At 38.9% G+C, this 26,032-nt stretch overlaps 2 protein-coding genes across 3 annotated transcripts in view; one reads left to right on the forward strand and one right to left on the reverse strand.

Annotated features, from left to right (window-relative positions):
* Positions 1 to 3,299, reverse strand: part of tacr1a (tachykinin receptor 1a) — a 48,341-nt gene extending 45,042 nt beyond the window's left edge. The window contains exon 1 of the mRNA XM_067522087.1: positions 2,473 to 3,299. Within this exon, the coding sequence (XP_067378188.1) occupies positions 2,473 to 2,876 (404 nt within the window). The 5' untranslated portion in view covers positions 2,877 to 3,299. The remainder of the gene's footprint in view (positions 1 to 2,472) is intronic.
* Positions 3,300 to 10,904: 7,605 nt separating this feature from the next.
* zgc:110329 (uncharacterized protein LOC550500 homolog) lies at positions 10,905 to 24,610 on the forward strand. 2 transcript variants are annotated; one of them, XM_067521963.1, is made up of 8 exons: positions 10,907 to 11,248; positions 15,324 to 15,509; positions 16,923 to 16,997; positions 17,194 to 17,289; positions 18,220 to 18,333; positions 19,461 to 19,511; positions 20,535 to 20,651; positions 23,446 to 24,610. In XM_067521963.1, exons 1-8 carry the CDS (start codon positions 11,162 to 11,164, stop codon positions 23,779 to 23,781), a joined length of 1,062 nt encoding a protein of 353 aa, XP_067378064.1. In that variant the 5' UTR covers positions 10,907 to 11,161; the 3' UTR covers positions 23,782 to 24,610. The 2 variants fall into 2 exon arrangements, with proteins under 2 accessions (XP_067378065.1, XP_067378064.1); XM_067521964.1 differs by lacking the exon at positions 15,324 to 15,509 and having other exon boundaries at positions 10,905 to 11,248.
* Positions 24,611 to 26,032: the final 1,422 nt, after the last annotated feature.

Here is a 26,032-nt window from a genome sequence, read left to right on the forward strand (position 1 = left end):
AATCATTTTTAAGGGAGATGCAAACCTTTGCACATATGTACTTTTCATTGTTTTAATTTACTTAACTTTTTATACGCTCCTTGACATTTTTGTTACTTGGGACGATGAAGGAATGTTTGCCATTATATTTGGCTCAGTCATTGTTGGGGCCCAGATAACCCTAAACGCCACCATCTGGTCCAAATCTTCACTCAGCTTCCCGGTGAACCCTACTCATATACTGGTGATCCTTTGTTTTGTTTAGTTTTTGGTTTAAAAAACTACTTAATGCATTTTAAAATGTTGGTGACATTCTGGATAAATTGTAACAGCTTTGGTCCATCATTCAATTCCCATCATCATCATCAAGCACCATCATCAGTGACATTTCTAAAGAAAATTAGTCCAAGTGATAATTACTGATAGCGTGAGCAAAAAGTAATATTGCATCGAGTGGCCTATTCACAATTTGAGCACATGAACAGAATAAAAGTAGCAGATCTGAAACTAAAAATTGGTAAAACTAAGACTAAAGGTGCCCTGAATTAGTGCAACATTGTAATGTAATCTTATTGAAAGATGTGTTTTAATGTGAATATGTGATATATATATTGCATAATGGTTTACAATAACACTGATAACGTTATCATGTAGCTCAAATGAACCAGTTTGAATTCAGTGATGTGTAAATCTTATAAATTTATGTTCTTAAATTTGAACTTAGAATAAACAGCTGATGCAAACAGCATGTGTCCCGAGTGAGTAGAATAACCCATCCAGTGAAGAATGATGATTATGATTATGAACAGAACTAATGAGATGATGAACTTTTGCTGGTATTGTATATGTAAATGTATTTGCTTGTATTGCACATGTGGTGAGGACTACTTTAGTCTTTACCACATATAAAAACACATTTTAACAAGTAAAGTCACTGCAAGACAACATCAATAGAAAATAAATAATACAAAAATGTTTTTGCAGGAATCACTGTGGAGTGTGGGATGAGTTGAGGTATATATATCAAGAAATATATATCTTTTTCTCAATTACCTCCATACAATCAGAATCAGACCCAGCATGCTGGCATCAGCACTCAGCTACACTGCTGATCAATGGCTTGTACAGTACTAGAGAACACCCCAGGAATCATCGCAGCAATGATGGAGATGCAGAAAATGTCTTGTCAGTCGCAGCCCCCCTAAAGTGATGCAGTGAGAAACGACTGCAAGTGATGGGTCACAGTGAGAATCTCTTTCTTATACTTCACCACTATCATCCTTGACACTGTCAAAATTTCAAAAATACCTTATATACCACAGCTACAAAAGCATGATACCATCTATGCGGATTTAAGGCTTCTTTACGAGGTTTTAATAATAATAATAACTGTAATATTTTTGTGTTGCATAACCAGGGGTCAGGTAAAAAAAAAACAAACAAATCTACTTCTGAATGGCAAACTAGGAATAAGTAAAATGAGAGCATGTCATGCATGTGGCCTGTCACCATCCTAAGATGCCTATTTCATTCTCGCTTTCTCTGGCTGTCTAAAGCTGAATTTGAGAAAAGGTCAAGTTCATTGCTCTTTTGTTGAAAGAGGAATTACAAGTATTTATCCGCCGTCTAACAGGCACAGGTATCGACAAGGTAAGGCTCACACTGGTAGGCAACAGCTTTGTGTGTATGTGTGTGTGAGATTGTGTGACACATACATCCACTGACACATGCACACACTCACCTACATACCACTCTACTAATGGACAGACATACATTCTGATCATGGAACAACACCACCCCATCACTACATAGGTCCATAATCAGGTATACAACAGCAGCACAGGGTTTTATGGATCTAGTTTTAATTCTGCCTCCTCGTCACAGAAAACCACCCTATTAAGGCTCAGATATGAAGGCATAAATCTCCCAAACCCCCAATTTTGTCTCAGCTGAGCCGTTCCAGTACAAAGCATGACATGGGGAGATAAAAGCAGATGATGTGTACATTGTGTAGCTGCCTTTCACAAGGGGTTTTTAGGATTTGATCCACAAAGTAATGAAGAACTGTGGCTTGTTCCACTCTCTCGCTCATCTGCACGCATCCTCCCTAAACATATGAAATGAAGGGTCCTCATTACACTTTCAACGTGTAGCTATTAAGAAACCAACGGAATCAAAGGTTGGTTTTTGTAGAGAAAGTGCTGCAGAATGCGCACCCGGCTTCAACAACCTTCAACGAAGTGATGTCACAGCAGTATCAAATAAAGTTTTTTTATCTCTCTAATACAAATGACTATGTGACCATACCTTTGTTTTTATGTGGCAACAGTGGTAGATGTATAGAATATTCATGTGTTGATTATTGATTATTTAAAATAAACCATTAATTACGGCTGATGCATGATGCAAATGTTTTTGCATATTTTCCAATGCAGGCTACCACTTGTTTGTCCTCTGCTTTTACACCAAATACACGCTAGAGCTCGCACTTACCTGTCCAGAGCTATGGCAGTCATTGAATAGATGCTGGCAAAAACAGCCGCGATCGGAAAGAAGTTGTGGAAGCGGCAGTAGACCAGTCCGAAGTACCACTCGTTGTGCACGGCGTAGGTGAAGTTGATCACCGTGTTGAAGGCGGACATGGAGGCTTCGGCGAACGCCAGGTTCAGCAGAAAATAGTTGGTGACGGTCCTCATGCGTTTATGCGCCATAATAATCCAGATCACTGTAACATTACCTACCACCGACACGATAACTATACAACTGTAGGCAATGGCCCAGAGGACGATTCTCCAAACTGGCTGCACGAATTGGTTCCAGTAATCGGTCCGGTTGTTAGTGGTGTTGGAGCTGTTGGTCCAGTTTGGCACACTGGTGGAATTAAATAGCGGATCCATTTGAATGTTTAAGACTGACGCTCACAGCAAATCAATAAACCCAAATCATGATATAACAAAGTGAAGGATCCCCTGCCACAGACAAAGTGAGCAAAAGTTTTAAAAGCGTCACTGCCTCACGCTCATTCGATAATGAACATATATGTAGTCTGCAGACTGGTTACTGCAATACCTAACTTTTGAAAATAATAAATTTAGGAATTCCACTTGATTTGGAAACTTCAGTAACTATATATATTTTAAAGTCTTCCCCGAGCGTAAAGACGAAAACGCGACTTTTACGCACATGACCGCACACAAACTAATGTGCGTTCCCCTGAACTGGTCACACATGTAGAAGTGCTCTGCGCCGCCTTCCCTCTCTCTCCGCTGCTCCGTGCATCTCCTCCTGCTCCTCTGCTCAAACTGAGCGGCTGCAGACCGGTTTAAGGAGCGAGTCGCTGCGCACCCGTCCAATGGGCAGCCTCTGTAATTATGATTATGGATGAACCTGGGAGCGTTATTCATTCCATCCGATTCAGACAGCATGGGGGAAACCAGCGGGATTACCATGCCTCGATACCTCTAATCTGATATAAACCGCTCATAATTATTTTATTGACAATAACACAAAACACACAACTAGGCGAATAATGAACCATTCACTCAGGAAAAGGTATAATCATAACAACAATAATGTTATAGCTAAGAACCATCCATCGTCAACATATTTTATCTCTAAATGCAACTCAAGAAATCCAGTTCCTTTGATCATGGTGTTGTCATGAGCTACCACCCTGGTCCCCGTATTCCCACTCACTGCCCCCTCTTGTGGTCTTCACAATCAAGACTTTGTATTTGGAGGTGGGCTGCTTCACATCATGTCAACAGGTGACATTTTTCAGAAGGCTGCTTTACACATTTCACAGTAAAAGCCAGGTGTTATTATAATACTCTGTAGCCAACACATCCTCAGTGACTCTGCAGCACCTGATAATGTGCTAATCAGGCTTTTTTAATAATTTACTGTACATCTGCACAGTAAGTACTGGACAACTACAAGAGATATCAGAGAGGAGGACTGTCCCCCACCGCATTTATTTTTTTGTTTACCTATACATATGGTATATCCGAGCCATGTTTCTGGCTCAAATCTGAATGCCTGCATTTGCAGCAGTCGACTTTGAAAAGGGCCACGAGAAGATGAATGAGCTCATTAAAAGTACCGGGCTTGCCATCAGACTCCTTGGCACTAAAAGACTGGAGTGTGAATAGTTGAATGAATCTACCTCACACCCACTTCACATACTGAGGTGTGTGGGGAGCAATTTCAACTGTATTGCATTTAAGCTTTGCTGCCATGGAGGCTTTATGAACAGCAGGGCCTGCCTGTTGGCTGAGGGTATATCGGGTTGTCCGCTGCTTCACTCGAAAATGAAATATCTACCAAGGGGACAGCAATGAAATTTTGGACAGATATTTGTGGTTCCCAAAGGTTGAATCCTATTCACTCTCGGGTGTCTCAACAACTTCTGGATTGAGGCCATGAAATTAGTTGAATATTCATAGTCCCCTCAGGATGAACGGTAATTGATTTTGCCAATGCCACATGTCTCAGCCTCTACTATATGCATATGTCTAACAGCATAAACTAATATATCTTCTGTTGATTTCACATTCTTTCCTATTTGCAATTCACAGTGTAAAGTTAAAACCGCAGCACCTACAAATGGCCCAAAGTAGGAAACAGCCATTGTAAATTCCCTGCTGGAAACACTGCAGCTACACTATTATCCCACCCAGAGAATCTCACACATCGTTTTTCTTGCTTTGAGACCATAATTTACTGTCATAAACAAATCATGCAATTCCCATCTTTGACACTCCACTATTTTCTGCCTCTCTCTTCACAGCTCATCACACTGCAGGCTACTGATTCATGCAAGCTTGCTCTGTGTTCATGCCAAGTATAGCGAACCTTATAGGACCTATTGTGTGTTGGTGACTTGACAAAGGCTTACTTGAAAAAAAAAACCAAGGAGCAGATTCTGGTTTGATTTCTGTCATTAAAAAAGGATAAGAACACAGATACACTCTGTCAGTGAGTCAGTCCTTCTCTCCATCTGTTTGTCCAACACTTTGATCCTGACAGTGATAGCTCAACAACTCTTCCCCCGATTGGCTTGACATTTCACACTATTTTGTCCTTCTTTGAGTGTTATCAAGTCAGAATTACTCCTCGACAAACACTTTGGTCCATGACAACTCCGACAGCTGAATTTCCATGAAGTTGTTGCGTGACTCTGAACTCTCCACGTTTTAGTTCTGTCCACATTTCGGCACCAAAAAAATATTTGCTGATAGAAATTTTCAGACAGCATAAATACAAGCATTGCACTTATAAATCTGTGACAGAAATGTCAACAGGCTTATGCTCGATGATGGAGCCTGTGACAGTGGTTTCACCCTCTGTAGATGTCAAGTACTGCCTCTTGGATGTTCCCCTCCCTCCTGTAATTCAGCTTCTCACAGGATGTCACAGAACTGTCTCCCACCCAGGTCAGCAGCTGCCTAATGACCCTAGCGATATACTAATCAAACATGTTGTCTTCTCCAAAGATAATTCAATGATCAATGGTGTCCAGTTGTGGCAATTCTGCATCTCTGTGCAAGGACATTGTTTTTCTCATGGGAGAAACAGTCTGTCCTCTCCATCACAAGTGTCAGAGCTCCATGGTGGAGAACAAAGTTCAGAAAATGAGAAGCTAACAAGGTTGGCAATTCCAAACTGCAGCACACACAGCATTTTTCATCATAGTTGTGCTGCACAGCTGTAGCCATGAAATAACCAGGTCAGTCACAATAAGCTGTAAAGCTATGCCAATAACACTCTGCTTCAGTCCTGTATCTTTGCTTACTTTTATTGTATTTTATGGATGCTAAAAATATCAGCAACAATTTATCATTGTGTTCAAAATCTTAGTAAAGTGTTTCCCTGTTTGTGTGGCACCTGTTTAAACAAGATTAAATATCTGTGAAGCTGTACTGCATGTTTGCCGTCTTTCAGCGATTTCATTGTTTGAATTGTTTGATCACAAAAGAAAATACTGGACACATTTACATTTTGATCATCAAACGTATTCCAAAATGTATCACACTGGAAACACAATCTCCAAGGTGAGCAAGATTCCTCCTCTGGTAGTTATTTAGATGTTTCAGTGTCGTTCACCAGCTGACTGATAGAGCTGAACTGTCAATATCCCTTGAGCTCTGTTTCTAAAGTGGCTACAAACATACAGTAAATGCTTACTTTTATATTTGGATTCTGTGTCAAACTGTTGCAACTATAACTGACTTTGTACGGCTTTTAGGATACTGGAGAAACTTTATTTGTTGCCTTTATTTGTTGCTGTAGAGACATAGGACAAATTGAACCAAGAGGGACTTGACACTCGCTATAACCTTCCCAGATTTACTCACAGAATGTCATGTGGTTGGATGCATTGTGCCTCCGAGCAGAAAACCAGGAGGTCACCACACTCGTACAAATTTTCTTTAGATGAGATGGAATAACAGGAAATAACAGGGCTGAGACAATGTGACTATGAAATGGTTTTGTTTAAGATTAAATTAAAGAAAATAATTAGTCAAGTTACATTTTTACTGTAGAAGACAGATCATCTAAATGCCACACTTAAATCTATATACTGTATCTATCATCTTCTCTCATTCAGCTCATTCCACTCCATCAGTCTATTAACTGTTAACACAGTCGTCTTTCCAGCAAGGTCGGTGCAGAGAAAACCAAATTATACTGAGGTCAAATCAATTTTCCTTCTAGTTTCCTATAAAACAACTGAGTTTTGACAGACTGCATCAGCGTGGTTGTCCTGGGCTGACACCATTTAAATGAAATCACTCAATCAAACTGAAATCTGTGGAAATTCAGTAAATAAGTTAAAGTGTGAAAGTATACTATTGTCAAGATTTAAAATCAAATAACCCCACTGCAATCTGCAAAATAGATCTATTATAGAATTTAATTTCAAAACTAGCAGACAAAGTGCTAATCAAGAATAAAAACCTTATTCCAAAAACATTAGGATGCAGTGCAAAATGTAAATAAAAAGACAAAGAACTGATTCGCAAATCACTTAAAGCCACTTTTCTTTTCTATTTATACTTTTCTGAAAATGGAATTTGTACATCAAGTTGTTGAGATGGATCTAAGTGAAAATGTAAAAAAATACATGCAACTTGTTCACAATCATAACATTGTAACAAATCAATCAGAATCAATAAGCGTTTTTATAAAGAGCTTTATTAATATGTTTTTAAATGTGCCAAGTCATCCTGTGTAATTTAAAGAGTTACTTTGATCAAGTCACAGCTGAGAGAAGAACAAGGGGGGTGCAAATGAGGTTGATTAAGACGACAAGTTGTTTACTTCATCATTCCCGGGGATACAGTATAATCCAGTTCTATCAAGATGTTCCCAAGGCTGCTGAGGCTAAAAGCCTTTTTCTCCTTCTGTCATCAGGTATGAACAAGAATTGTCGTTCGTCATTTATTTTTAGTTATAAATGCGATGGAAAGCTCATTTCTGTTTTTGCTTCCAAAAGTTGTGAAGGTTGAACATCCCTCGCCTTAAATGTTGGAAAGTCTCGGCTGATCACAATAACACCAGCCAGCCATATAGCAAAAGCAGCATAATACATAATGAGAGCAGCAAACAGGCAGATTGTGACAAATCTATCTACAACTATATCTTTGTCAACTCTATAGGTCATAATGACAATAGATGGAATATATATTTATTTCATTCACCTTTGCAGTTCTTCATTAAGACAATCCAGGCTCTAAATACTGCCTCCTGTGAATACATGTAAACTGATATATTATTTGGTTTATTCTTTATATAGTGATTTTTCCTTTTTGTCATTGTGTCCATCATCCAACTCTTGATTACAGTCATGACTGTGTGATTCAAGCAGCCAAAGACAGAAACGTCTCAGGTCCCAAAGGATAGAGTGCTGAGGGGAAACTTGTGAGCAGGAGGGCAGGCGCGCGTCTCGCTCTGGATGAGAAGTGCCAGATGGTAGGAATCCTCAGAAGAAATAAAAAAAGCATGATACTAACTATGCTCACTGATAGTGGTTAACCATCTGCCAGAACATAGCTGGACAGGACCCCCAGAGGGTCAGTTAGTATTTAAGGTGGTTTCAACCTTATTCATTAAGGTTACTGAAAACATTATTGCTGTGGTGAAGTCAAGAACATACTGTAAATGAAACATGGAAATGGGGCAGAACTGAGACTTGAACATCAGCTGAGTAGTGTTTTAAGACGATTTGTCGGTTTATGCTTTTATTGCAGCAGTAGCCTAAACCATCAGACGTTTATAGAGAGGGACAAAGGCCCCTGAGAGGATGGAAAGTTATTTTAGGTACAAAGAATTGTGTGTTAATTGCCACAGTGACAGAGCAGTCATTGGTCATCGTAGTAGTTAAGTCCACATTGATGTCCCCTAGACCAGCAGTCGACTCCAGAGAAAGAAGGTGAGAGGAAGGCAGAGGAAAACAATGAGATAAAGAGGAATAGTGAGACTGAAATATGGAAGAATGTTACTAGAAAATGGAATATGTGCACATGTAAGATGGTTCTCAGGAGCTATAAGAAGGAAAAGGCCTTGATGATTTACATGCTGTTAGAAAAATAAAGTATGTCAGCATGGCATCATCCAGGCACCAGGCTGCTTTTCATTAAGCTATGAAGTAATCAGTGCATAGCAATTTTATTTATGTGCAACATTTGGTTAGAAGTAAACTCAACATGCTTTATATTAGGATGCATGTGCAAACAGCCACCCACCCAAACACAGTGAGGATCCCACCATCTAGAGGGGAATATCGCTGCAATGCTGCCAGGCTGTTCGCTGAGTCACAACAGCCTCTGACACCACATTTCCACATTAAGTTACTTTTTAAAACAGTGACAACTTTAAGCTTTAACAAAGCGAACTGTGTGTGGCTGACTGGTGCCTTACAGGCTCTGGCTCATCCACTGAGCAGCTGTCCAGGTAGCTGGCCTTTAGAATAATCCTGTCCTGCTCTTTATTGAAACTAGAGGAAGTGTGCACTATAACAACTCAGCCAAACTTCCAGAGAGAGAACAGAGAATAATTCTTTCTGCAAAAGTGAAACATGTTAAAAGGTTAAATACAATAAGCTCATATTTACCCCCAGTGGTTTGTAAAAGTATGTTTCTGTAGTAAGTAAAGCATTTATGTAGAACTAAATAACTAAAGACGCACTTCTACATTTTCTTTAGGCCCCATGAAGAAAAATTTTTTGAAGAAAGTTTCAAAAAATCTGAAAATTAATCTCATAACATACCTCTCATACCTTATTCTATGATGTCCTTTATATTATTACTCCATGAGGTGAAGGCAGGCACACATCAATGAGACACATACCAGCAAGATAAGTGTCTTTTTATGTGATATGTTTGCCTTCAATATAGCAATTCATTTAATCTTGGACAATGAGACTATTAGCTCGAATAGGTGGGAACGTGTGCCGGAGTGCTCATCAACCTTTAGCTATTTAGTGGATGGTATTCTTTCAGTTCTTTCAACCTCTATGAACCGAGTATCAGAGATGGTGTTTGCACACTTTGAGGCAGTCTCTCCTGAAAGGCATTTAGTGCACACACACACAAAACACACACATAAACACACACACACACCCACACACACTGTAAAATGACTGTGTAAAAAGTGAAAATGAAGATCCTGAGAGACAACTCGAAACTCTGCCTATTTCTGATACTGAACAGGTGCACAATGAAGAGGTTTCAGATGCTGCTATTTCCAGGAAACATATTGCTTTCAGGAAAGTTCAAGAATGTTGTTCACAGGCCTTCATGACACAGTGACAAACTGGCAGCTGCATGGACAATGGTGCCTTGCCTTTCCTGACACTGTCACTCCACTGAGATCCTATTGTCAGAAACTTGAAAACACCTGATCAAAGCTGGCCTTCTTTCTCTTGATGAGTCATGAGCCAGATATTCGGAGCTGTGAGCGCAGCATCAGAGGCAGAGATTGGAGAAAACACTCCATACATTGGTAGGGGACATCTAAGAAACTGCAAAGATGGGAGCCATCAGATCCACTGTGCTTAAAAAATGTTATCTGATGGCTAAAAATGAGGAGTGATCTGTGAAATAGTGCTGCTGGGACACAAATCAGGGCAGGTATCATCATTTTTAATGATGATACCTGCAACTGCTGTAGGACATATAATAATATGATAAAACTATTTAGGATAGAGTGGCAATTGCTTGCAAGATGATTTTGTATTTTATCCCTGTTATTTGTAAAGTAATAATAGTGTGTCATTCTGAGCTGGAGATTATTTTTTCAATTTTATTCAATTTTTTTATTTATTTATTTTTTTTTTGCACTTGCAATAGAAAAATGCAGTCTGCTACTTCCATCTCATCTCATCTCAGGTGAGAAAAATTAATCTCACAGTGCCTAATGTAATTTGCAAGAAGTCATCAGAAAGTGTCACAGTCAAGAAGAATTTTAATACAAATGGTGACATTCACATTGCTTTCTGCAACAGGAATAACAGGATCTAAAAACAAAAACAAAAAAACTTTTGTTAATTGGATTATGAAGAGCTACTTATATGTAAAGTACACGTCAACAAAATGGCAATCTGAATTCAGATTTCAATTGAAATTTTAAAATGTACTTATTATTTTGTTGCTACTATGGCAAAGTTAGGGCGTCATTGTAAGGTTGGTGTCTTTTTTTTTTTTTTGACAAAGGCAAATTCACTTTCTAAGGCAGTTTCACAGCTACCTTGCTGGAATGCATTTCTACTTTTGACATCACTATTGCAATACAGGTTTCCTTTTGAAATTTTAATTGGTTCATCTTGTAATAGTTTCATTTTCATTCATGGGAAACACTGAGAGCAGATCGCAAATCACTGTAACATTAGCAGTTAAGTCACTGAGGTTGTGCGCGCTGCGCCTTTAAGAACAGAGTCAAAACAAAGCGTGCACTGGCCAGCGTACGGAAGTGGTTTTGTCTTGGTGGTTATCCAAAATTATATTAGTATGTGAAAAAAAAAAAAGATAGCTGATAGTTTAAGAATTTAACTAGCTTTCCACAAAGCGTTCTTAATTTCATTAACATTTTTTCATTGATATCAGAGTTGATATAATTTGAAGTTAACGAAGAATAGCTAGCTAGATAGCCAGCTAGCTTTATAACGTAAGCTAAAGCAGCCATGCCGTCCTACTCTGAAATGAGAAAAACCAACCACTTCTACTACTTCATCAAATTTACCTTAAATGTCTACTCAATGCTGTTCTCGGTAAGTATCTGATCTTAATATTAACATCAGCATTCTCTGTGCCATAGTAACTTAATCTGTACCGCAACAGTCTGCTTGTATCCAAACGTCATTCAAAACGAATGCGTTTAGATGACTCTGCTGCTCCAGGGACGTATTGGCTTTTTAGAACATTCTTTCAATCGTGTTGTGCTTATTTACGATCTACTGTGTCAATCGGCATATTGGCCAAAAATCCTCCTCTGACGTTTTGTTTGAAGTTTTATTTTAAAAGCAGCGAAACGCCTCAGATTCCAGTGGTCTTCTTTTTAAATACCATGACAGCGTGAGGCAGGGTTAACGTGACATTATTGAATGAATCACCTTGTTTGTATATATCACATGGCGCATTAACCAGATTTAAGTGATCATATAACTATATAAATCGTGATTACAACTCTTTAATCGTATTTAATGTGGAGTAATATTACATTAAATTGCCATATTGTTAATGGAATTTGGCGTGGTATTCTGTTGAATAATAGTTAGCCGGGGAAGGGTTAGCTTACAACATAGACATGGCTCCTTTAGACCCTGGGCACTTTTCTATAATAATTCCCTGTTTAATACAAACGTTAACGGCGCTCTAATACTGAAATCTAAATTATGAGATGTCACCAGTTGCAGCTTGAGTGCAAACAATACACGGCGGGTCTGTGGCTAACGAACAGCACCGTGGTGCAGGGCGTTGGATCCAGTTAAAGGGACAACACTGTGCGTAAACAGCTTTGCCGACAGAAATTGCAAGCAGGCTAAAAACACTCTTGTATCAATTCACATTCAGCACGATTAAGATAAATCATATAAACGACATATTATTGTTATTTTAATATAGCTGTATCTCTGATGCCTACTTACAAGCTAAAAGGTTTTCTTAAGCATATCACCATGTTAAGTGTTCTCCCATAGTTAATCATTCCTAACTCAGTTTTTTTTTTTTTTTTTTTTAAATGTTCAGAGCATTTATTGTAGCTATTTGCTGCCTTCGAAGTTTAATTGAATGGTAACTTTTAACAGTGTTAGGTGAACAAACTCACATTTTTTCCAAATAAACAAAGTTGAGTCAAAGCAGTAGTGAATGGGGGTCTCCAAGGTGAGGCACAGATTCCAGCACAGATGACACCGAGCCTTATGTTTAAGTATTTCCCTCAGTTCATACATCTAGTTTTTTGAATTAAGCTACACATACCTAATAAAACATGTTGGGTTGGTTTAGGAATAAGCAGCTACTTTAAATGCTGGACAGGTAAGTGAATATTGTACCAGGCTGATGAGGAGTGAAGATGACTCACCCTCGGCCTTCATTGCCCCCCTTACAAACTCTGCTGTCAGCAGTGATGGTAAAAGGGCTGACATGGGAAGTGGGAACCAAGCCAAATGTATCTATTGTTTTATGGAGGGTTGTGAGCAATAAAAGTAGTTGAAGTAGATGGATCCTACTCTTAAGGCAGATTGCCTCTTTTTCAAATTGCAAATCAATATCAGGGAAGCAAACACTATGTATTACGTCTCTTTTTTAGCTACATGTAAAATTACTTGTTCTTAACCAATTTAAAATGTCATGACCCTACAATATTGCTTTTGAGCCCTTAAGAGTCAGACGCCCAAGTTGAGAAAACCACAAAGCTGAACTACCCAGTGGTGCATTTAAAGAAGATGGAATTAGCTGAAATTTAACCAGCATCAGGGAGAATACAACTTAAGTATGAATGCATTAAGTTTGACAATCCAATAGTTTCATATAATATAATAAAACACTTTCAATCTTTGCTGAAAACACAATCTTTGTTGTTGTATCATTAATAAATTATAGGATTACACGGCGACCCTGAACTCGCGGGATAAGCAGAAAGGAAAAATAAATAAATAAAATTACTTCACAGGTCATTATGTAAATCACTACTAGCAAGGCTGTGCACCACATGTGTAACAGAAGTATCTAAACCTCAATGTGTAAAAAAATAAAAAATAAAAAATAAAAAAAGGGCCTAAAATATCACTAATTTCAGCAATTTTTGTGGAACACTGCAACATAATGAAATGACCCCGGATTCCGTGTGTGAGCCACACAGGAAATTTAATTGTAAAATAAGTTCATGGCCATTGCTCTTACATGATGCCGTCCCAAAATATCTAAAGTTTTGGACGTGTTACTGTATGGGTGCAACATTTTAATCCCACTGTGATTTGGTTTGATCCAAAAATGAAACTTGTTAAAACCAAATTAAGAATAAAGTCAAGTGGTGCCAATGAATCTATATTCACATTAAATGAACTCTGTTGCACCTGGTCATTGCTGCTTTTTATTTACCTTTTTTGGTTACACCACAAAATGTGGTAGTAATTATACAAATAACTGGTACAAATTATATGTCTGGTACAGTTCAAACTTTTCCTGCTATCCCAGATGGTGTTTCTCAGAGATCAGTATTGGGCCTAAAGCTTTATACTGTAATAATGTTTATTTATAGGAAACATTATTATGATGTTGCTTTATACTTCAGCAATCTAATGCACATTTTTATGCTGATGTTACCATCTTGCCCTTGGCACCCCTGCAAAATGATTGTTCCCAAAGAAATTCTAAAACAACTAAATACAGAAAGTGCATCCGTAAAGTATTCCCAGCACTTAATTTTCCACATTTTGTCATGTCTTATTCCAAAATAGATTAAATTCATTATTTTCCTTTAAATTCTTAAAACAATACCCCACAACGACAGCGTGAAAGAAGTTTCTTTGAAATCTTGGCAAATTTAGTAAAAATAAAAAACAAAAAACTCACATGTACATAAATATTCACCACCTTTGCTTAATACTTTGTTGAAACACCTTTATCACCAATTACAGCCTCCAGTCTTTTTGAGGATGAACCAATAAGCTTGGCAAACCTATTTTTGGGCAGTTTCTCCCATTCTTCTTTGCAGTGCCTCTCAAGCTTCATCAGGTTGGATGGGGAGCGTCTCTGCACAGCCATTTTCAGATCTCTCCAGAGATGTTCAATCTGGGCTCTGGCTGGGCCGCTCAGGACACTCACAGAGTTTTCCTGTAGCCATTCCTTTGTTACCTTGGCTGTGTGCATAGGGTTGTTGTTCTGTTGAAAGATGAACTGTCGCCCCAGTCTGAGGTCCAGAGCGCTCTGGAACAGGTTCAAGAATGTTTTTGTACATTGCTGCATTCATCTTTCCCTCAATCCTGACTACTCTCCCAGTTCCCGCTGCTGAAAAACATCCCCACAGCATGATGCTGCCACCATCATGCTTTACTGTAGGGATGGTATTGGCCAGGTGGTGAGCAGTGACTGGTTTCCTCCAGACATGACATTTGGCATTCAGGCCAAAGAGTTCCATCTTTGTTTCATCAGACCGGAGGATTTTGTTTCTCATAGCCCTTCTGAAGGACTCTCAGGCTGTCACGTGCCTTTTACTGAGGAGTGGTTTCTGCCTGACCACTCTACCATAAAGGCCTGATTGGTGGAGTGCAGCAGAGATGGTTTTTCTTCTGGAAGGTTCTCCTCTCTCCACAGAGAAATGCTGGAGCCCTTTCAGAGTGACCATCAGGTTTTTGCTCACCTCCCTCACCAAGGCCCTACTATCTCCATTGCTCAGTTTGGCCAGGCGGCCCGCTCTAGGGAGAGTCCTAGTGGTTCCAAACTTCTTCTATTTATGGATGATGGAGCCCTCTGTGTTCCTTGGGACCTTCAATGCTGCAAAGTTAACTGTGTGACGTTAGGTGTATGCGTTTCCAAATCATGTCACAAAAGCACAAACCACTAATAAACCCAACCTAGTCCATGCTTTGAATTGATGCCAATTTGGATAAATTGGCATCATGAACCTAATAATTCTCAACAAGGAACAAACAAAAAACATGTGCTTAAGCAAATTTTGTGTTTAAAACCAATGAAAGTGATCACCCTGTCTTAAACAAATGTGTTATCCCCAAAAATTTAAGATAATGAACTTTATTCAAAGGACTTTGTTATTTTTTTTCTTATACTGAATATTGTCTGTGTTTTTTATCTCATGAACCCTGTCTTTCTGTCCCACCACCACAGCTAATGGGTCTTTGTGTACTGTGTGTGGGGGTCTATGCTGAAGTGGAAAGGCAAAAGAATCGAACCCTGGAGGGTCTTTTCCTGGCTCCTGCCGTTGTGCTCATCCTGCTGGGCTTGGTGATGTTCACTGTGTCTGTTGTGGGAATGGTTGGATCTCTCAGGGACAATAAGACTCTTTTGCACATGGTATGGATATTGGAGAAGAGGGTGGGTGGGTACAGCTACGTATTTGAGGGTAACATTTTAGCTAATTACAGTTCTTATGTAGTTTAATTTGCAGGGCCTGAATTACAAAATAGTTGTAATTGCAAATTGAACAAAATTATACATATAAGTACATCTACAAAAAAATAAAAGAATGTACATAAATGAACCTCTAAAGTTAGATTTGTGTTTAGAGTTACAGTTGCAGTAGTTCACCAAACATTTTAACCTGTGATTACTTAGGATAGCAAATTCAAAAGCACAGCTGGTGGTTTTTCCAACACCAGGAAAAGAGCTCAAAGAGAGCAGGGATATATTATTATTGTTGCTATGCAACTATCTAATTGGCTTCAACTAAGTAACACCAAATGAAAAAGGGGATTAAAAGTTACCAATGAAAATGGAAGCCAGTGATGTCTCTTAATGCTTTGATGAGGAGGGTGAGGAGGTTGTTTCATACCGAGGAGAAATATAGACCTCATGCTTCTTCAGGTGCTGATATTTGCATGTTAGCAACAGGTTTTTGACAAATTGCCATATCATTATAAAACATGTCGGCAAACATTTTATAAGTGTATTTGCCCCAGTGTCTATTATTTAATACTGGATAGCTTAAAATAAAGAGTCAATGACAAAGCTTCACATTGCACTTTGAAGCACCTACAACCAATCACCTGATAATATGGTAACTGAATTCATTCTGAAACAAATTGTGCTTGTAGAAATGCAGATTCTACTGAAAGAATTTAACATGCAACATTTTTTTGGTCAGCAAGTTCTTCACATTATTGCACTGCAGCTGAGGGGTTCAGGCAGCAAAGCTCCAATCACCCTCACTGACGAGCTTAAAGAACAAGCAGAAAAAAAATCCAACTGAAAACTCTCAGGTATCTAGTATAGGCCACCAAAGATTTAACATGATGTGGTTTATTTCCCTTGGGGTGTTTTTAAAACCCTGGTGACAGCATTTTGTATTTTTTCTGATTTGGTGTTAGTTAGTTTTAGGAAACGATTGCATTTCCTATGACAGGACACGATGATACAGCAGTGATACCAGGGTATGGTTGACATAAAGTTTCATATTATCTGTTTAGCAAAGAAAATCAGTATCACATCAGTGCAAGATTTGCTCAAGGATTGTCATTTGATCAGGTTTATTTGGAATTTAAATTGAAACTAAATTTAAAAAGAATGTATTTTTTGGGCTCCACCAGTGGCTTTGGGATTGATTTATGTATGTTATGCTTCATGTCTTTGCCAAAAAAGGAGCAATCGAATAAGCAGCTGAGCCAGCGTTGGCCAGTTTTAGAACATTTTGGCCCCCGAAAAAACTTTATTAATAATGTAATATTCTTAGTATGTTGCTGCACTTATAATTTTGTCTTTCTCCCACAGTTTCTCTGTGTTCTCTGTGTGCTGCTGCTGCTTCAGGCTTGTGGGCTCATCACGGCTCTCATCTTTGAAAAGAAGGTAAACAGCCCCGTGTCACTTGTGAGCACACTCTGTTCATGTCTGTATTACCTAGACTTTCCAGCCGCCATCAAGATCACTACCACTGCTCTGTTTGGTTTGATTATTATTTTTTTTTTTCTGACATCATATTTGTCTGTGCTGATGACAGTGGCCACCACTCGTGTGTGTTTCTGCTTTTCTCCATTGTATCTAGACATCTGCCTTGTTTCAGAGCAGTATACGAGAGGGAATCAAACACTACTATGATGATCTGGACTTCAAAAACATCTTGGACTACGTGCAACAAAAGGTTGGATGATGATATATATAACAACGGTTCTAATCTTAAAAGCGTTGGGCACTTATTTTTGTACACTGATATTTGTATACAATGATATTTTTGTGATGAATAGAAAATTTTCGGTTCTACCAGCTAGAGCTTTAATGTAGACTTATCTACATTTTCCATATGTTTATTGTCCTCCATTTTAATCCTGTCACCTTAGCACTGAGCTGTTCCTTTTTATATCACAGATGACATGTTGGTTTTTGTATTGTTTATTTTTCAGTCCCTCCAATAATTTGCGATGCTGTTATCACAACAATTACTTGAACCAATCCCCTGTGAATTCTTTGCGACCTCTCAGTTTAAAACGTCAAATAAAACTTGCAGCATGCATCACAATTGTTATTTTAGAGACACTGTCACGAAATCAAGAAATCAGACATTTTAGGCCACAGCAATCAGCAGCAATGTTTACTAGTTTACGATATTTGTACTATTTTCTCCAACATTATGTTTGTTTTTGTACCAAAGTGCCCCTTACAAGAACTGTCCATAACAACTCTTTTGGTACATTATCATTTCAAAAACCTGCTAGGACCCATAATGTGATCACACATTTTAGTAGTTCCAGTAGCTGGATCAATGATGGCCACTCTCCATCATTTTGATCTTCTAAAAAAACGAGTCCAGGGAGCTTTTTCTTTACACCATTTAAATGATGAAGTGGTGTGTGTGATGCCTGTCTGTTAGACCTTCAAGCTGTAGAAAGGTGGCGATGCTTTATTTGTGCCACATTGAGGAGGCATCATGGTGAGGGAGCTCTGGTCCTGGCACCTCTGAGGTGAAATAGAGCTATGGATCGCACACTGTAACTTAGTGGCTCTTTTCATCTTGTAGTTTCACATTTTGTGCCGGATGCTAACGTCTTCATCTTCTTACTGTTTTGTTTTCTAGTTTTACTGTTGTGGAGGGGACGAGTATAAGGACTGGGGCGTTAACCAGTATCATTTTTGCAATGGTACTGGCCCACTAGCCTGTGGGGTTCCATATACCTGTTGTGTTCGCAAGGTGAGTGCCGGTGACACACACTGAGCAAACTGTTGCACCAGCCGTTTTAGGGCTAGGCAATATTTATTACATTCATTTGATTAATTAGATTTATGATGTTGAACAATGTGTGAACTGGCCAAATCAAAACATTTGCTGTCACTCAAACAGCGGCAGCAGAAGTTCTCGGGATTTACAGCAGTAATGTCAGCTTTTGGTGTTTCCTTGGAGACGCCTGCAGTGTGTTGGCTTTGATAGGCGTCGAGATGGGGTAAAGGTGGCTGCTGCAGGTGAAGACAACAAAATCAAACCAAAGAAAGGTCATGTTAACTCAGTGGAATGGAAATGTCAGATATCTCAGCTTCTCTGTCTTTCAATTGTCTTTCCAGCACCAATTTAAGCTTACAAGTCATCGTGAACACTAACAAAACTAAGAGTCGACCAGAAATAAAAGGCAGTAATGAGAAATGTTAATGACATTTTTTTAAGGCAGATCTCAAGCACACAATTGACTCTACCTGCTGTAATGGACATTTTCTGAACTGAATATTCACACTGCATACATTCATTAGCCACCTTTTCACACAGGTAGTTGGCCATTAAATCTGGACCACAGAAAGTCTGTGAACGTTTGTTTGCGAGACAATAATGAGACAGACAGCATGCACAGAGTAGAATAATAATATAGGATGGGATCACCTCTCACTGCTTGCACAGATAAGTACACACTTCAGAGTAAACAACTCACACAGTTAATTGGCACATGCTAATAGCATGTTGTCCTGACAGTATCAGTGATGATAAAGGCCTGCAGCAGATGGCCCTGTTTGATAATGCCAGAAACCATCCACAAAGTTGGAGCCTTCCTGGAAGCAGAGGAGCGGTGCTGAGAGACATTCAGAGAATTATCTAATACTTGGACACAAGATATAGAGAAGTGAATTAAAGAGGCTGAACATTGGCTAGGTTTTTTTTTTTCTTCTGTTATTAGTTCTCCTACCTGTCAGACCTGTCGCCCTTTGGTTGGCAGGGGACAGGTACACGCCCTTGTGAGGAGCCGTGCTATTACGCTTGTCCCTGTGGTGTCTGTGACCGTCTTAGCTTGGTAAATTCTAGTGTCTGAATTTCTAAATGTTAACTTTGGACAGGTGGGAGAGGTCATCAACACTCTATGTGGATACAAGACTCTAGATCAACAGGTAAGAGAAACCACTGCTTATTGTAGATTACTTTAGCTAATTGTTTTACTTTTTTGTATTTAGGATTTCAATTGCACTGCAGATGCAGCATATGATTAGAGGTATGATAACATCTATAAATGCTCATTACATAATGCAGTTTTAAACGAATGGATTCTATTAATTGTGTTTTCTTAATACAAAGAAACCTTGTTAAAATGCAGGAAAAGTATGTAATATTACTGTATTAACCCCAGTACAAGACTCTTTTCCAACACCAGATTTTCAGTGGGAAAGATTTTCTGGAGATGTGGCAAGAAACGTGAAAGAACTGTTTTTCCCAATAATTTTTTTTCCTGGATAAACGATCATTAAATATAACCTGATCTCAACCAAAGTCATAAATGTCAGATGATTTATGTTTGTACTCCTTTATAGCAGCTTGTACAACTCCGGGAATGTAAAACGGCAACATTAAGCTTCTCCTCTATGTTCACTCATTGTTTGTCCGCAAGAAAACAAAAAATCTGAGTGCGAGCATCCAAGAGAGCCAAGAGCAGAAGTTTCCTAAGGGCACAGCACCACCTGAGTGTGAGGAGGAGGGTTTGAGGTAGAGCAAGTAGAGTAAAACTGAATGCATAAAAATCATTAAAGTCGGCTTTCAAATAGAAAAATGTGCCATTGAATGACGATAGGGAAATCATTCCATAATTATCTTTTATTGCTCACCCCCCTATTAAACATACAGTGTCTTATTCATTTATTTATTTATATTTTTGTGACTATAGTGGTTTTCTGCAAAAATCCGGCCATGGAATGTAATTTTTTTGTTGTTGTTGTTTGCCACTGTCCTATCAATACATGGAAAAGAGAGTTTATCGTTATTTTCTCTTCCATATGTTACCACAGTGGTTCCTGGCAGTTTGACAGATGATTTGGTCCTGGTTGGTTTTTGCAGCAAAGATGTCAGGAGGCAGTCGTGTTTTATTCAACAGTTTAAGTTGAAAAGTTCTTTTTGTTGTCTTCCTCCGGTCTGTGTATCAGCGTGAAACCCTGCATGAGGTGATCCACGTGCGAGGCTGCATCCATGCAGTGAACCTCTGGATGAGCGACAACGTTGGAATAACCGTTGCTCTCTGCTGCGCTATTGGCCTTCCACAGGTAGTTCAAACCTCACAGCATGAACTCAATTAAACTGAATTCTTTCCAACGGTTTCCCCTTTCCGCCCGGCTTTGGTATTTGAGAGCTAATTCACATTTACATTTTCTCCGGGCAAATAATTCAAGTTTTCTCTGCTGCATAAAAAAAGTGATGCGCTGCCTCCAGACGCTTGGCCTGAGCTGAATCGATTGTAGTGTAACATTTTCAAAAACTTGTTTCAAAGTTTGATTTACTTTAAACAGTTAGGAAAATCTGAATTTGTCTCCAACGCATTAAAATGTCCACAAATCTTGCCATGCATAAATTTAGACGTCACCAGAGAACAGCAATTACAATAATTGCTTTTCTAAACAGCTGCATAAATAGCGGTGGGTCCCTCCAGCATCATTGCTCCAAAATAAACTGTAGCACGTACAAGCCACAAGATATTTAGTCCAATTTAAAAATAACACCTACTCTTAATGTGCTAACACCTCTGCTGTCTGGGAGTAGAAAAATCTTTTTTGTCCTTGTTTTTGACTTGGTTAACACATATTAATTACTTGCTTGAGTCTTTCAGTGTCTACAACCTGCACATAAGTGTTTCTGTACACAACAGCAGTGTGACTTTGGCGAAATAATGGTGCAACAGGACAATATATATTGCGTGACAATAGAAATATTTGTATTCTTTAATATTGCGCTCTGGTCATTTATTTCATTGTGTTGAGGCTCAGCTTTTTTTCACACACAGCGTTAATAGAAGCAGTGTAGTAACACAAACACCCCACTAGCTTGGGTCTGATCAGTTTAATTCACAATACATGACCCACAATATGTCATAAGTTCATTGAGTGAAATAAAGAAGCACATTTTTAAATTGAAAATCATAGGTTCCTATTTCATTAGAGCCCCCAAATAATTATAAGCCCTAATTAATGCATAAAATATAGCTACTGAAATGTTACCAGTACCTGTGTTTGGAAAATCACGAGCTTTTGATGTGACTCAATCAGTACAACTTAAACGATAGCTGTCTATCGCCATTAAGAGACTAACATTCAATCTTCCCTACTGGCATTCGTTTGCTTGTCAGCCTGTTTCTGTGCCATAAACTGGATTTTTCGTAGCCTGAAATGAGGTGGAGGTCAATATTAGGCAGAGGGAAATAACAGAAACAACCACTTATGGAAGACATCTTACACCCGACATGTTGCACAGCAGCGTTAGAAAACAAATGCTAATTATATACGTATTTACACATCAACAGCCAGTGACTTGGCACATTTTTTTTAACAGCTTCCTTCTACAAATATTAAAGGATTTAATCAGACCTAAACAATTTATGGGCTTCGGACTCACCACTGAAAGAGTCTAGACGCAGGCACAACAGCAAGTTTCACTTTAGAAATAACGATAGCCAGCACCAACGTAATTAAACTATGAACATTTAAAAGTGCAATAGTGACGGATCAACGCTGAGTAGAAGCTGCAAGCCCTTAGACCAAAGTCGTAGCTTCCATTAAACTTTGTGAGAAAGCATAAGCCCCTTATCATTCAAGTCCATTAAAGTTGTGTAAAAGGACAAGAACGCCAGCAGAGCTGTGATGAGAGCTGTAATGTAACATTTGCTTGTGCATTAATAGAACTATTCGGTGGTGAAGATTATGTTCGTCATCACTGACGCTTGAAAGCCATGTAATGCAAGACGTTAGTTGGTTTCTACAAAGAGACCCACCACAGTTTAGTTGAGCTAGATGAGGCACAAAACTCGACAGAGGCAGTCTCTACGCACCTCCATTGTTCTCAAAAACACATCAGCCAGTCACACTTTTCCACTGAATGACACGTCTCCATTTGAAAATGAATAGTAACGTAATTTGTTTGACAAATGATGCCAGCCTCATATTGCACCTCTCGTACAGAATGGCATGGTGGCTTTAAACGGACAATGTAATGGGGGTCTAACACTAATCTGCATGTCTTTGGACTAAACTTTAGCGTAAACTTCACACAAAGCCCTCAGGTGGCTCACTAGTTTGAACCAAGAACCAAGAACCTCCCCCTCTGCTACCTAGATGCAGCATAGTATTCTTTGGACAATCCCAGGGAATCTCATTGTATACAGCAAAGGCTTATCATCTGTATTACCTGAACAGGGAAGAACAACCAGTGCAGTTGCCAAATGGGAAGTAACTCATTTCTATTATTTCAACATCTGTCAGGTGGGCATCATAGAATACTCTGATAACTGCAGTATCCATGAGCCTTTACTACTGTTGCTATGGAGAGACAGCCAGTCAGGGATGATAGACACAGCTGTAGCAAATTTCAAATGTTTAGTTGTTACACTTTATAATAAGCAATAAAACATGGAATTGGAATCCTGCTGAATTTATCTGAAATTCACTAAAGAATTTGAAATAATTGATTCAAGCTGTTGATAGTTTAGTTTTCTGAACAATGGACTCTTTATCTTCCACATGGCAACATGGCTCAAATATAAAAAGTTTTGCCTCAGTGTTTATAAGTTCATGGCTGAAATACGCATAGTTTTCTTTTATTCTCTTCCCTCTGCATATACTTACTCTCACAGGGTGAAATGATTCATTGACTGATGAATAAGTCAGTGACAAAACATGAATTGACGATTGAATTTGATGATTGGAAAGTCATGTCATTTATCTTTGGGGGGTTTTTGGGGGGCATGTCATGTCACTAATGACATTGAGTTGATTCATAAAACAATCATCTAGATGAACTCTAGATGCACTGACGGCGATTGTATGAACACGTCTCCCTGTCCCCCTGCAGCTGCTGGGGATTGTCCTTAGCTGCATCTTCTGGAACCTGCTGGTGGACATGAGCGAGTCGGCTGACATGGTAGACTTCAAGGTGAAGAAGGTCCAGTTTCAGTACAATGAGCTGGACCTGTCGGGCGCCGGCTGGTGTATGTGCCTGCCGAGGGACGGCGGCTATCTACCCGTCCCTGCCTCTGAGCCTGAACTTGACCCCATTGACATTCATTTGGAGAAGCTTAAGAAGCAGCCGCCTCGCACACACGCTCAGCTCAGAGAAATGCAGCAGTCCAGATCAGCTACGGGGCTGGACGAGGTAGACGTTGGCCGCAAGCAAAAAAGAGGACACTGAGTGATCTCTTCTTTGCCTTTTGAATATTTTGCCTTTTTTTTTTTTCTGTCATTGTAATTTGTTGAGTTGTTGCACTATTTAATGTAATTTAAACCTCTTTTAAAAGCTCAATTTTGTCAGCTAAAACGATCTAAAGTACTTTGGCACTTTAAATTTGTTTACAGCTAAATTTGAAGGAACAAAATGGAACATTGGCCGTTTTTAGGGGGGGAAAAATGATTTTGTTTGTGTTGCTATTCTAAGGTTTATGGCATTATCTCATGAAATTATTCTTTTTTTTAGCCTTTGAAATTGAGCTATGTCTCATGTGCTAAAGCTTACCTCAGGCTGTTTTGAAAATAGCCCAATAGTCAGAGGACAGTACTATTTAGTGTGTAAATTAATGGTAGCTTGAAAAGATGTTTTTCAGTGTCTGAGAAATAGGAATAGCCAAGTATGTCTTGCGTGTAGCGTCTGTGACGGATGTATACAGTTTGTGTATTAATTCTTTTCATTATGATTTGAATTTGATTTTGTGAATTCAGTGTAGTGGAATTAACATGGGATGCATGTTTTGTACTCTACTGTATGATGTAACTTAAAAAATAAAATAAAATAACTCGGTTTACACGTTAGTCTCTTAACCAGGGGACTTCAGTCTATTCCATTTTTAAACTAAACTTTTTATTCCTTCATCTTTTAAAGGGACAACTATAGGGATTACAAATTGAATGAAAAGCTACTCTGACAGTTTTTGTATCTGAGTTATGCACTGTATTGAGCTTCCCCGTAGCTCCTGCCTTGTATCAGCACTACTGTTCTTGTCAATAAAGCTGACTTTGTCTACTGATGGCTGTTCCTAATTGTCCTTGAGCAAACTGGAAGAGAGAATAGCTAAATGGATTTCTTTGTTTTAATTCTCAGCGGCACATGTTCATATTGCCTGTTGTCATCATATTGTGTCATCTTTTTCCACATTTGTTGTTCGTGGAAAAGCTTCTGTTTAAACCAAACTGGAAGGAGAATCATAACCAAGCAGGATTTGACAAAGAACAAATTTGTCCTTGTTGTGCATACACTGCTCACATTTCAGTTAAATGCGCAACTGCGTGACGGTTTTGTCACTGGAGCTGGATGCATGTCACTTGCCATGTGAATCCCCAACCAAAAAGAGCAGGTCTGGCAAAATAGCTAATTGAGGATTAAGGCCTAAAATGTGAACTGTGAATTTTACACCCGTCCCATTCTTGTAAACACAATACCTGAGGAGCACTTGGAGGAAATTTCACTACATCAGTCACAAATGTTGACTCCAGTGATTACAATTTGCATAAGCAGGTCATTTTGATGTCTCTCCCCTTCTCATCAACTCTGTTTCTTGTCTGGAGGGAATTCTGTTACATCCACTAATGGATGAACTGAGAAGAATATGAATCTGGACAGACATGCTTGCAAACTGCAGCTTGACAGGTTAGTGGAGACAAAGGTGGTAGGTAATGCTATTTTTGAGATATTGCACTTTGTTGAAAAATTATTAAGCATAAGTTTTTTTTAAGAAACACTTAAAGTTTCATACCTGAGGAAATGATCACTTTCTTGAATGTTGAATGACAAAGTTAACCTTGTTTCTTTGCCAGAAACAGTTACCTGGCAACCACCAGAGACTCCATGAAGAAATAGCCGTGAAAAACTGTGATTTGTCTTTATTAGATGTTTTAGTACAGATTAAACAAGATAATTATTAATTGGAGAGCCTCAGAAGTCCCACAATGTATAACTGGTAGACATAAACGTTGCAGGGTCTCAGTTGTTACAGTTGTGTACGTGGTTACCTACTGTAGCTCATGGGAATTAGGTAAAGTGCATTTCCTAACATATCAAACTTTATCTTTGTGTTTTAATTAGGCAATGAAGGGTGTCTTTGCACTGTTAAAACAACAATAAGCCCCCCCCAACAAAAAAAAAACAAAAATAAAACCTAGGTCCCCCTTGAAATGGTGGTTGGTGCTAAGGTGTAGGACTGAATTTTTAAGAGCATCTGCAAATGCACTTATAATTTTAGAAAGACACTTTCTTCCTCCTCTTATATCCACAGTCTCCTCTCTGTCTCCCACTCTGCCTCTTCCTTCTTCCTGGCTGAGATCCAGCGCCAAATTAATTCAATTCACAGTCTTTGCATGAATGCACACAGCTTGCTCTCTCTTTCTGCCGGTCATCTTTCCTCATTCTCTTCTCACCTCTCTTCCTCTGTCATCATGATGATCAAGACACA

This window comes from Channa argus, chromosome 11 (genome assembly GCF_033026475.1).
Source record: "Channa argus isolate prfri chromosome 11, Channa argus male v1.0, whole genome shotgun sequence".
NCBI lineage: Eukaryota > Metazoa > Chordata > Actinopteri > Anabantiformes > Channidae > Channa > Channa argus.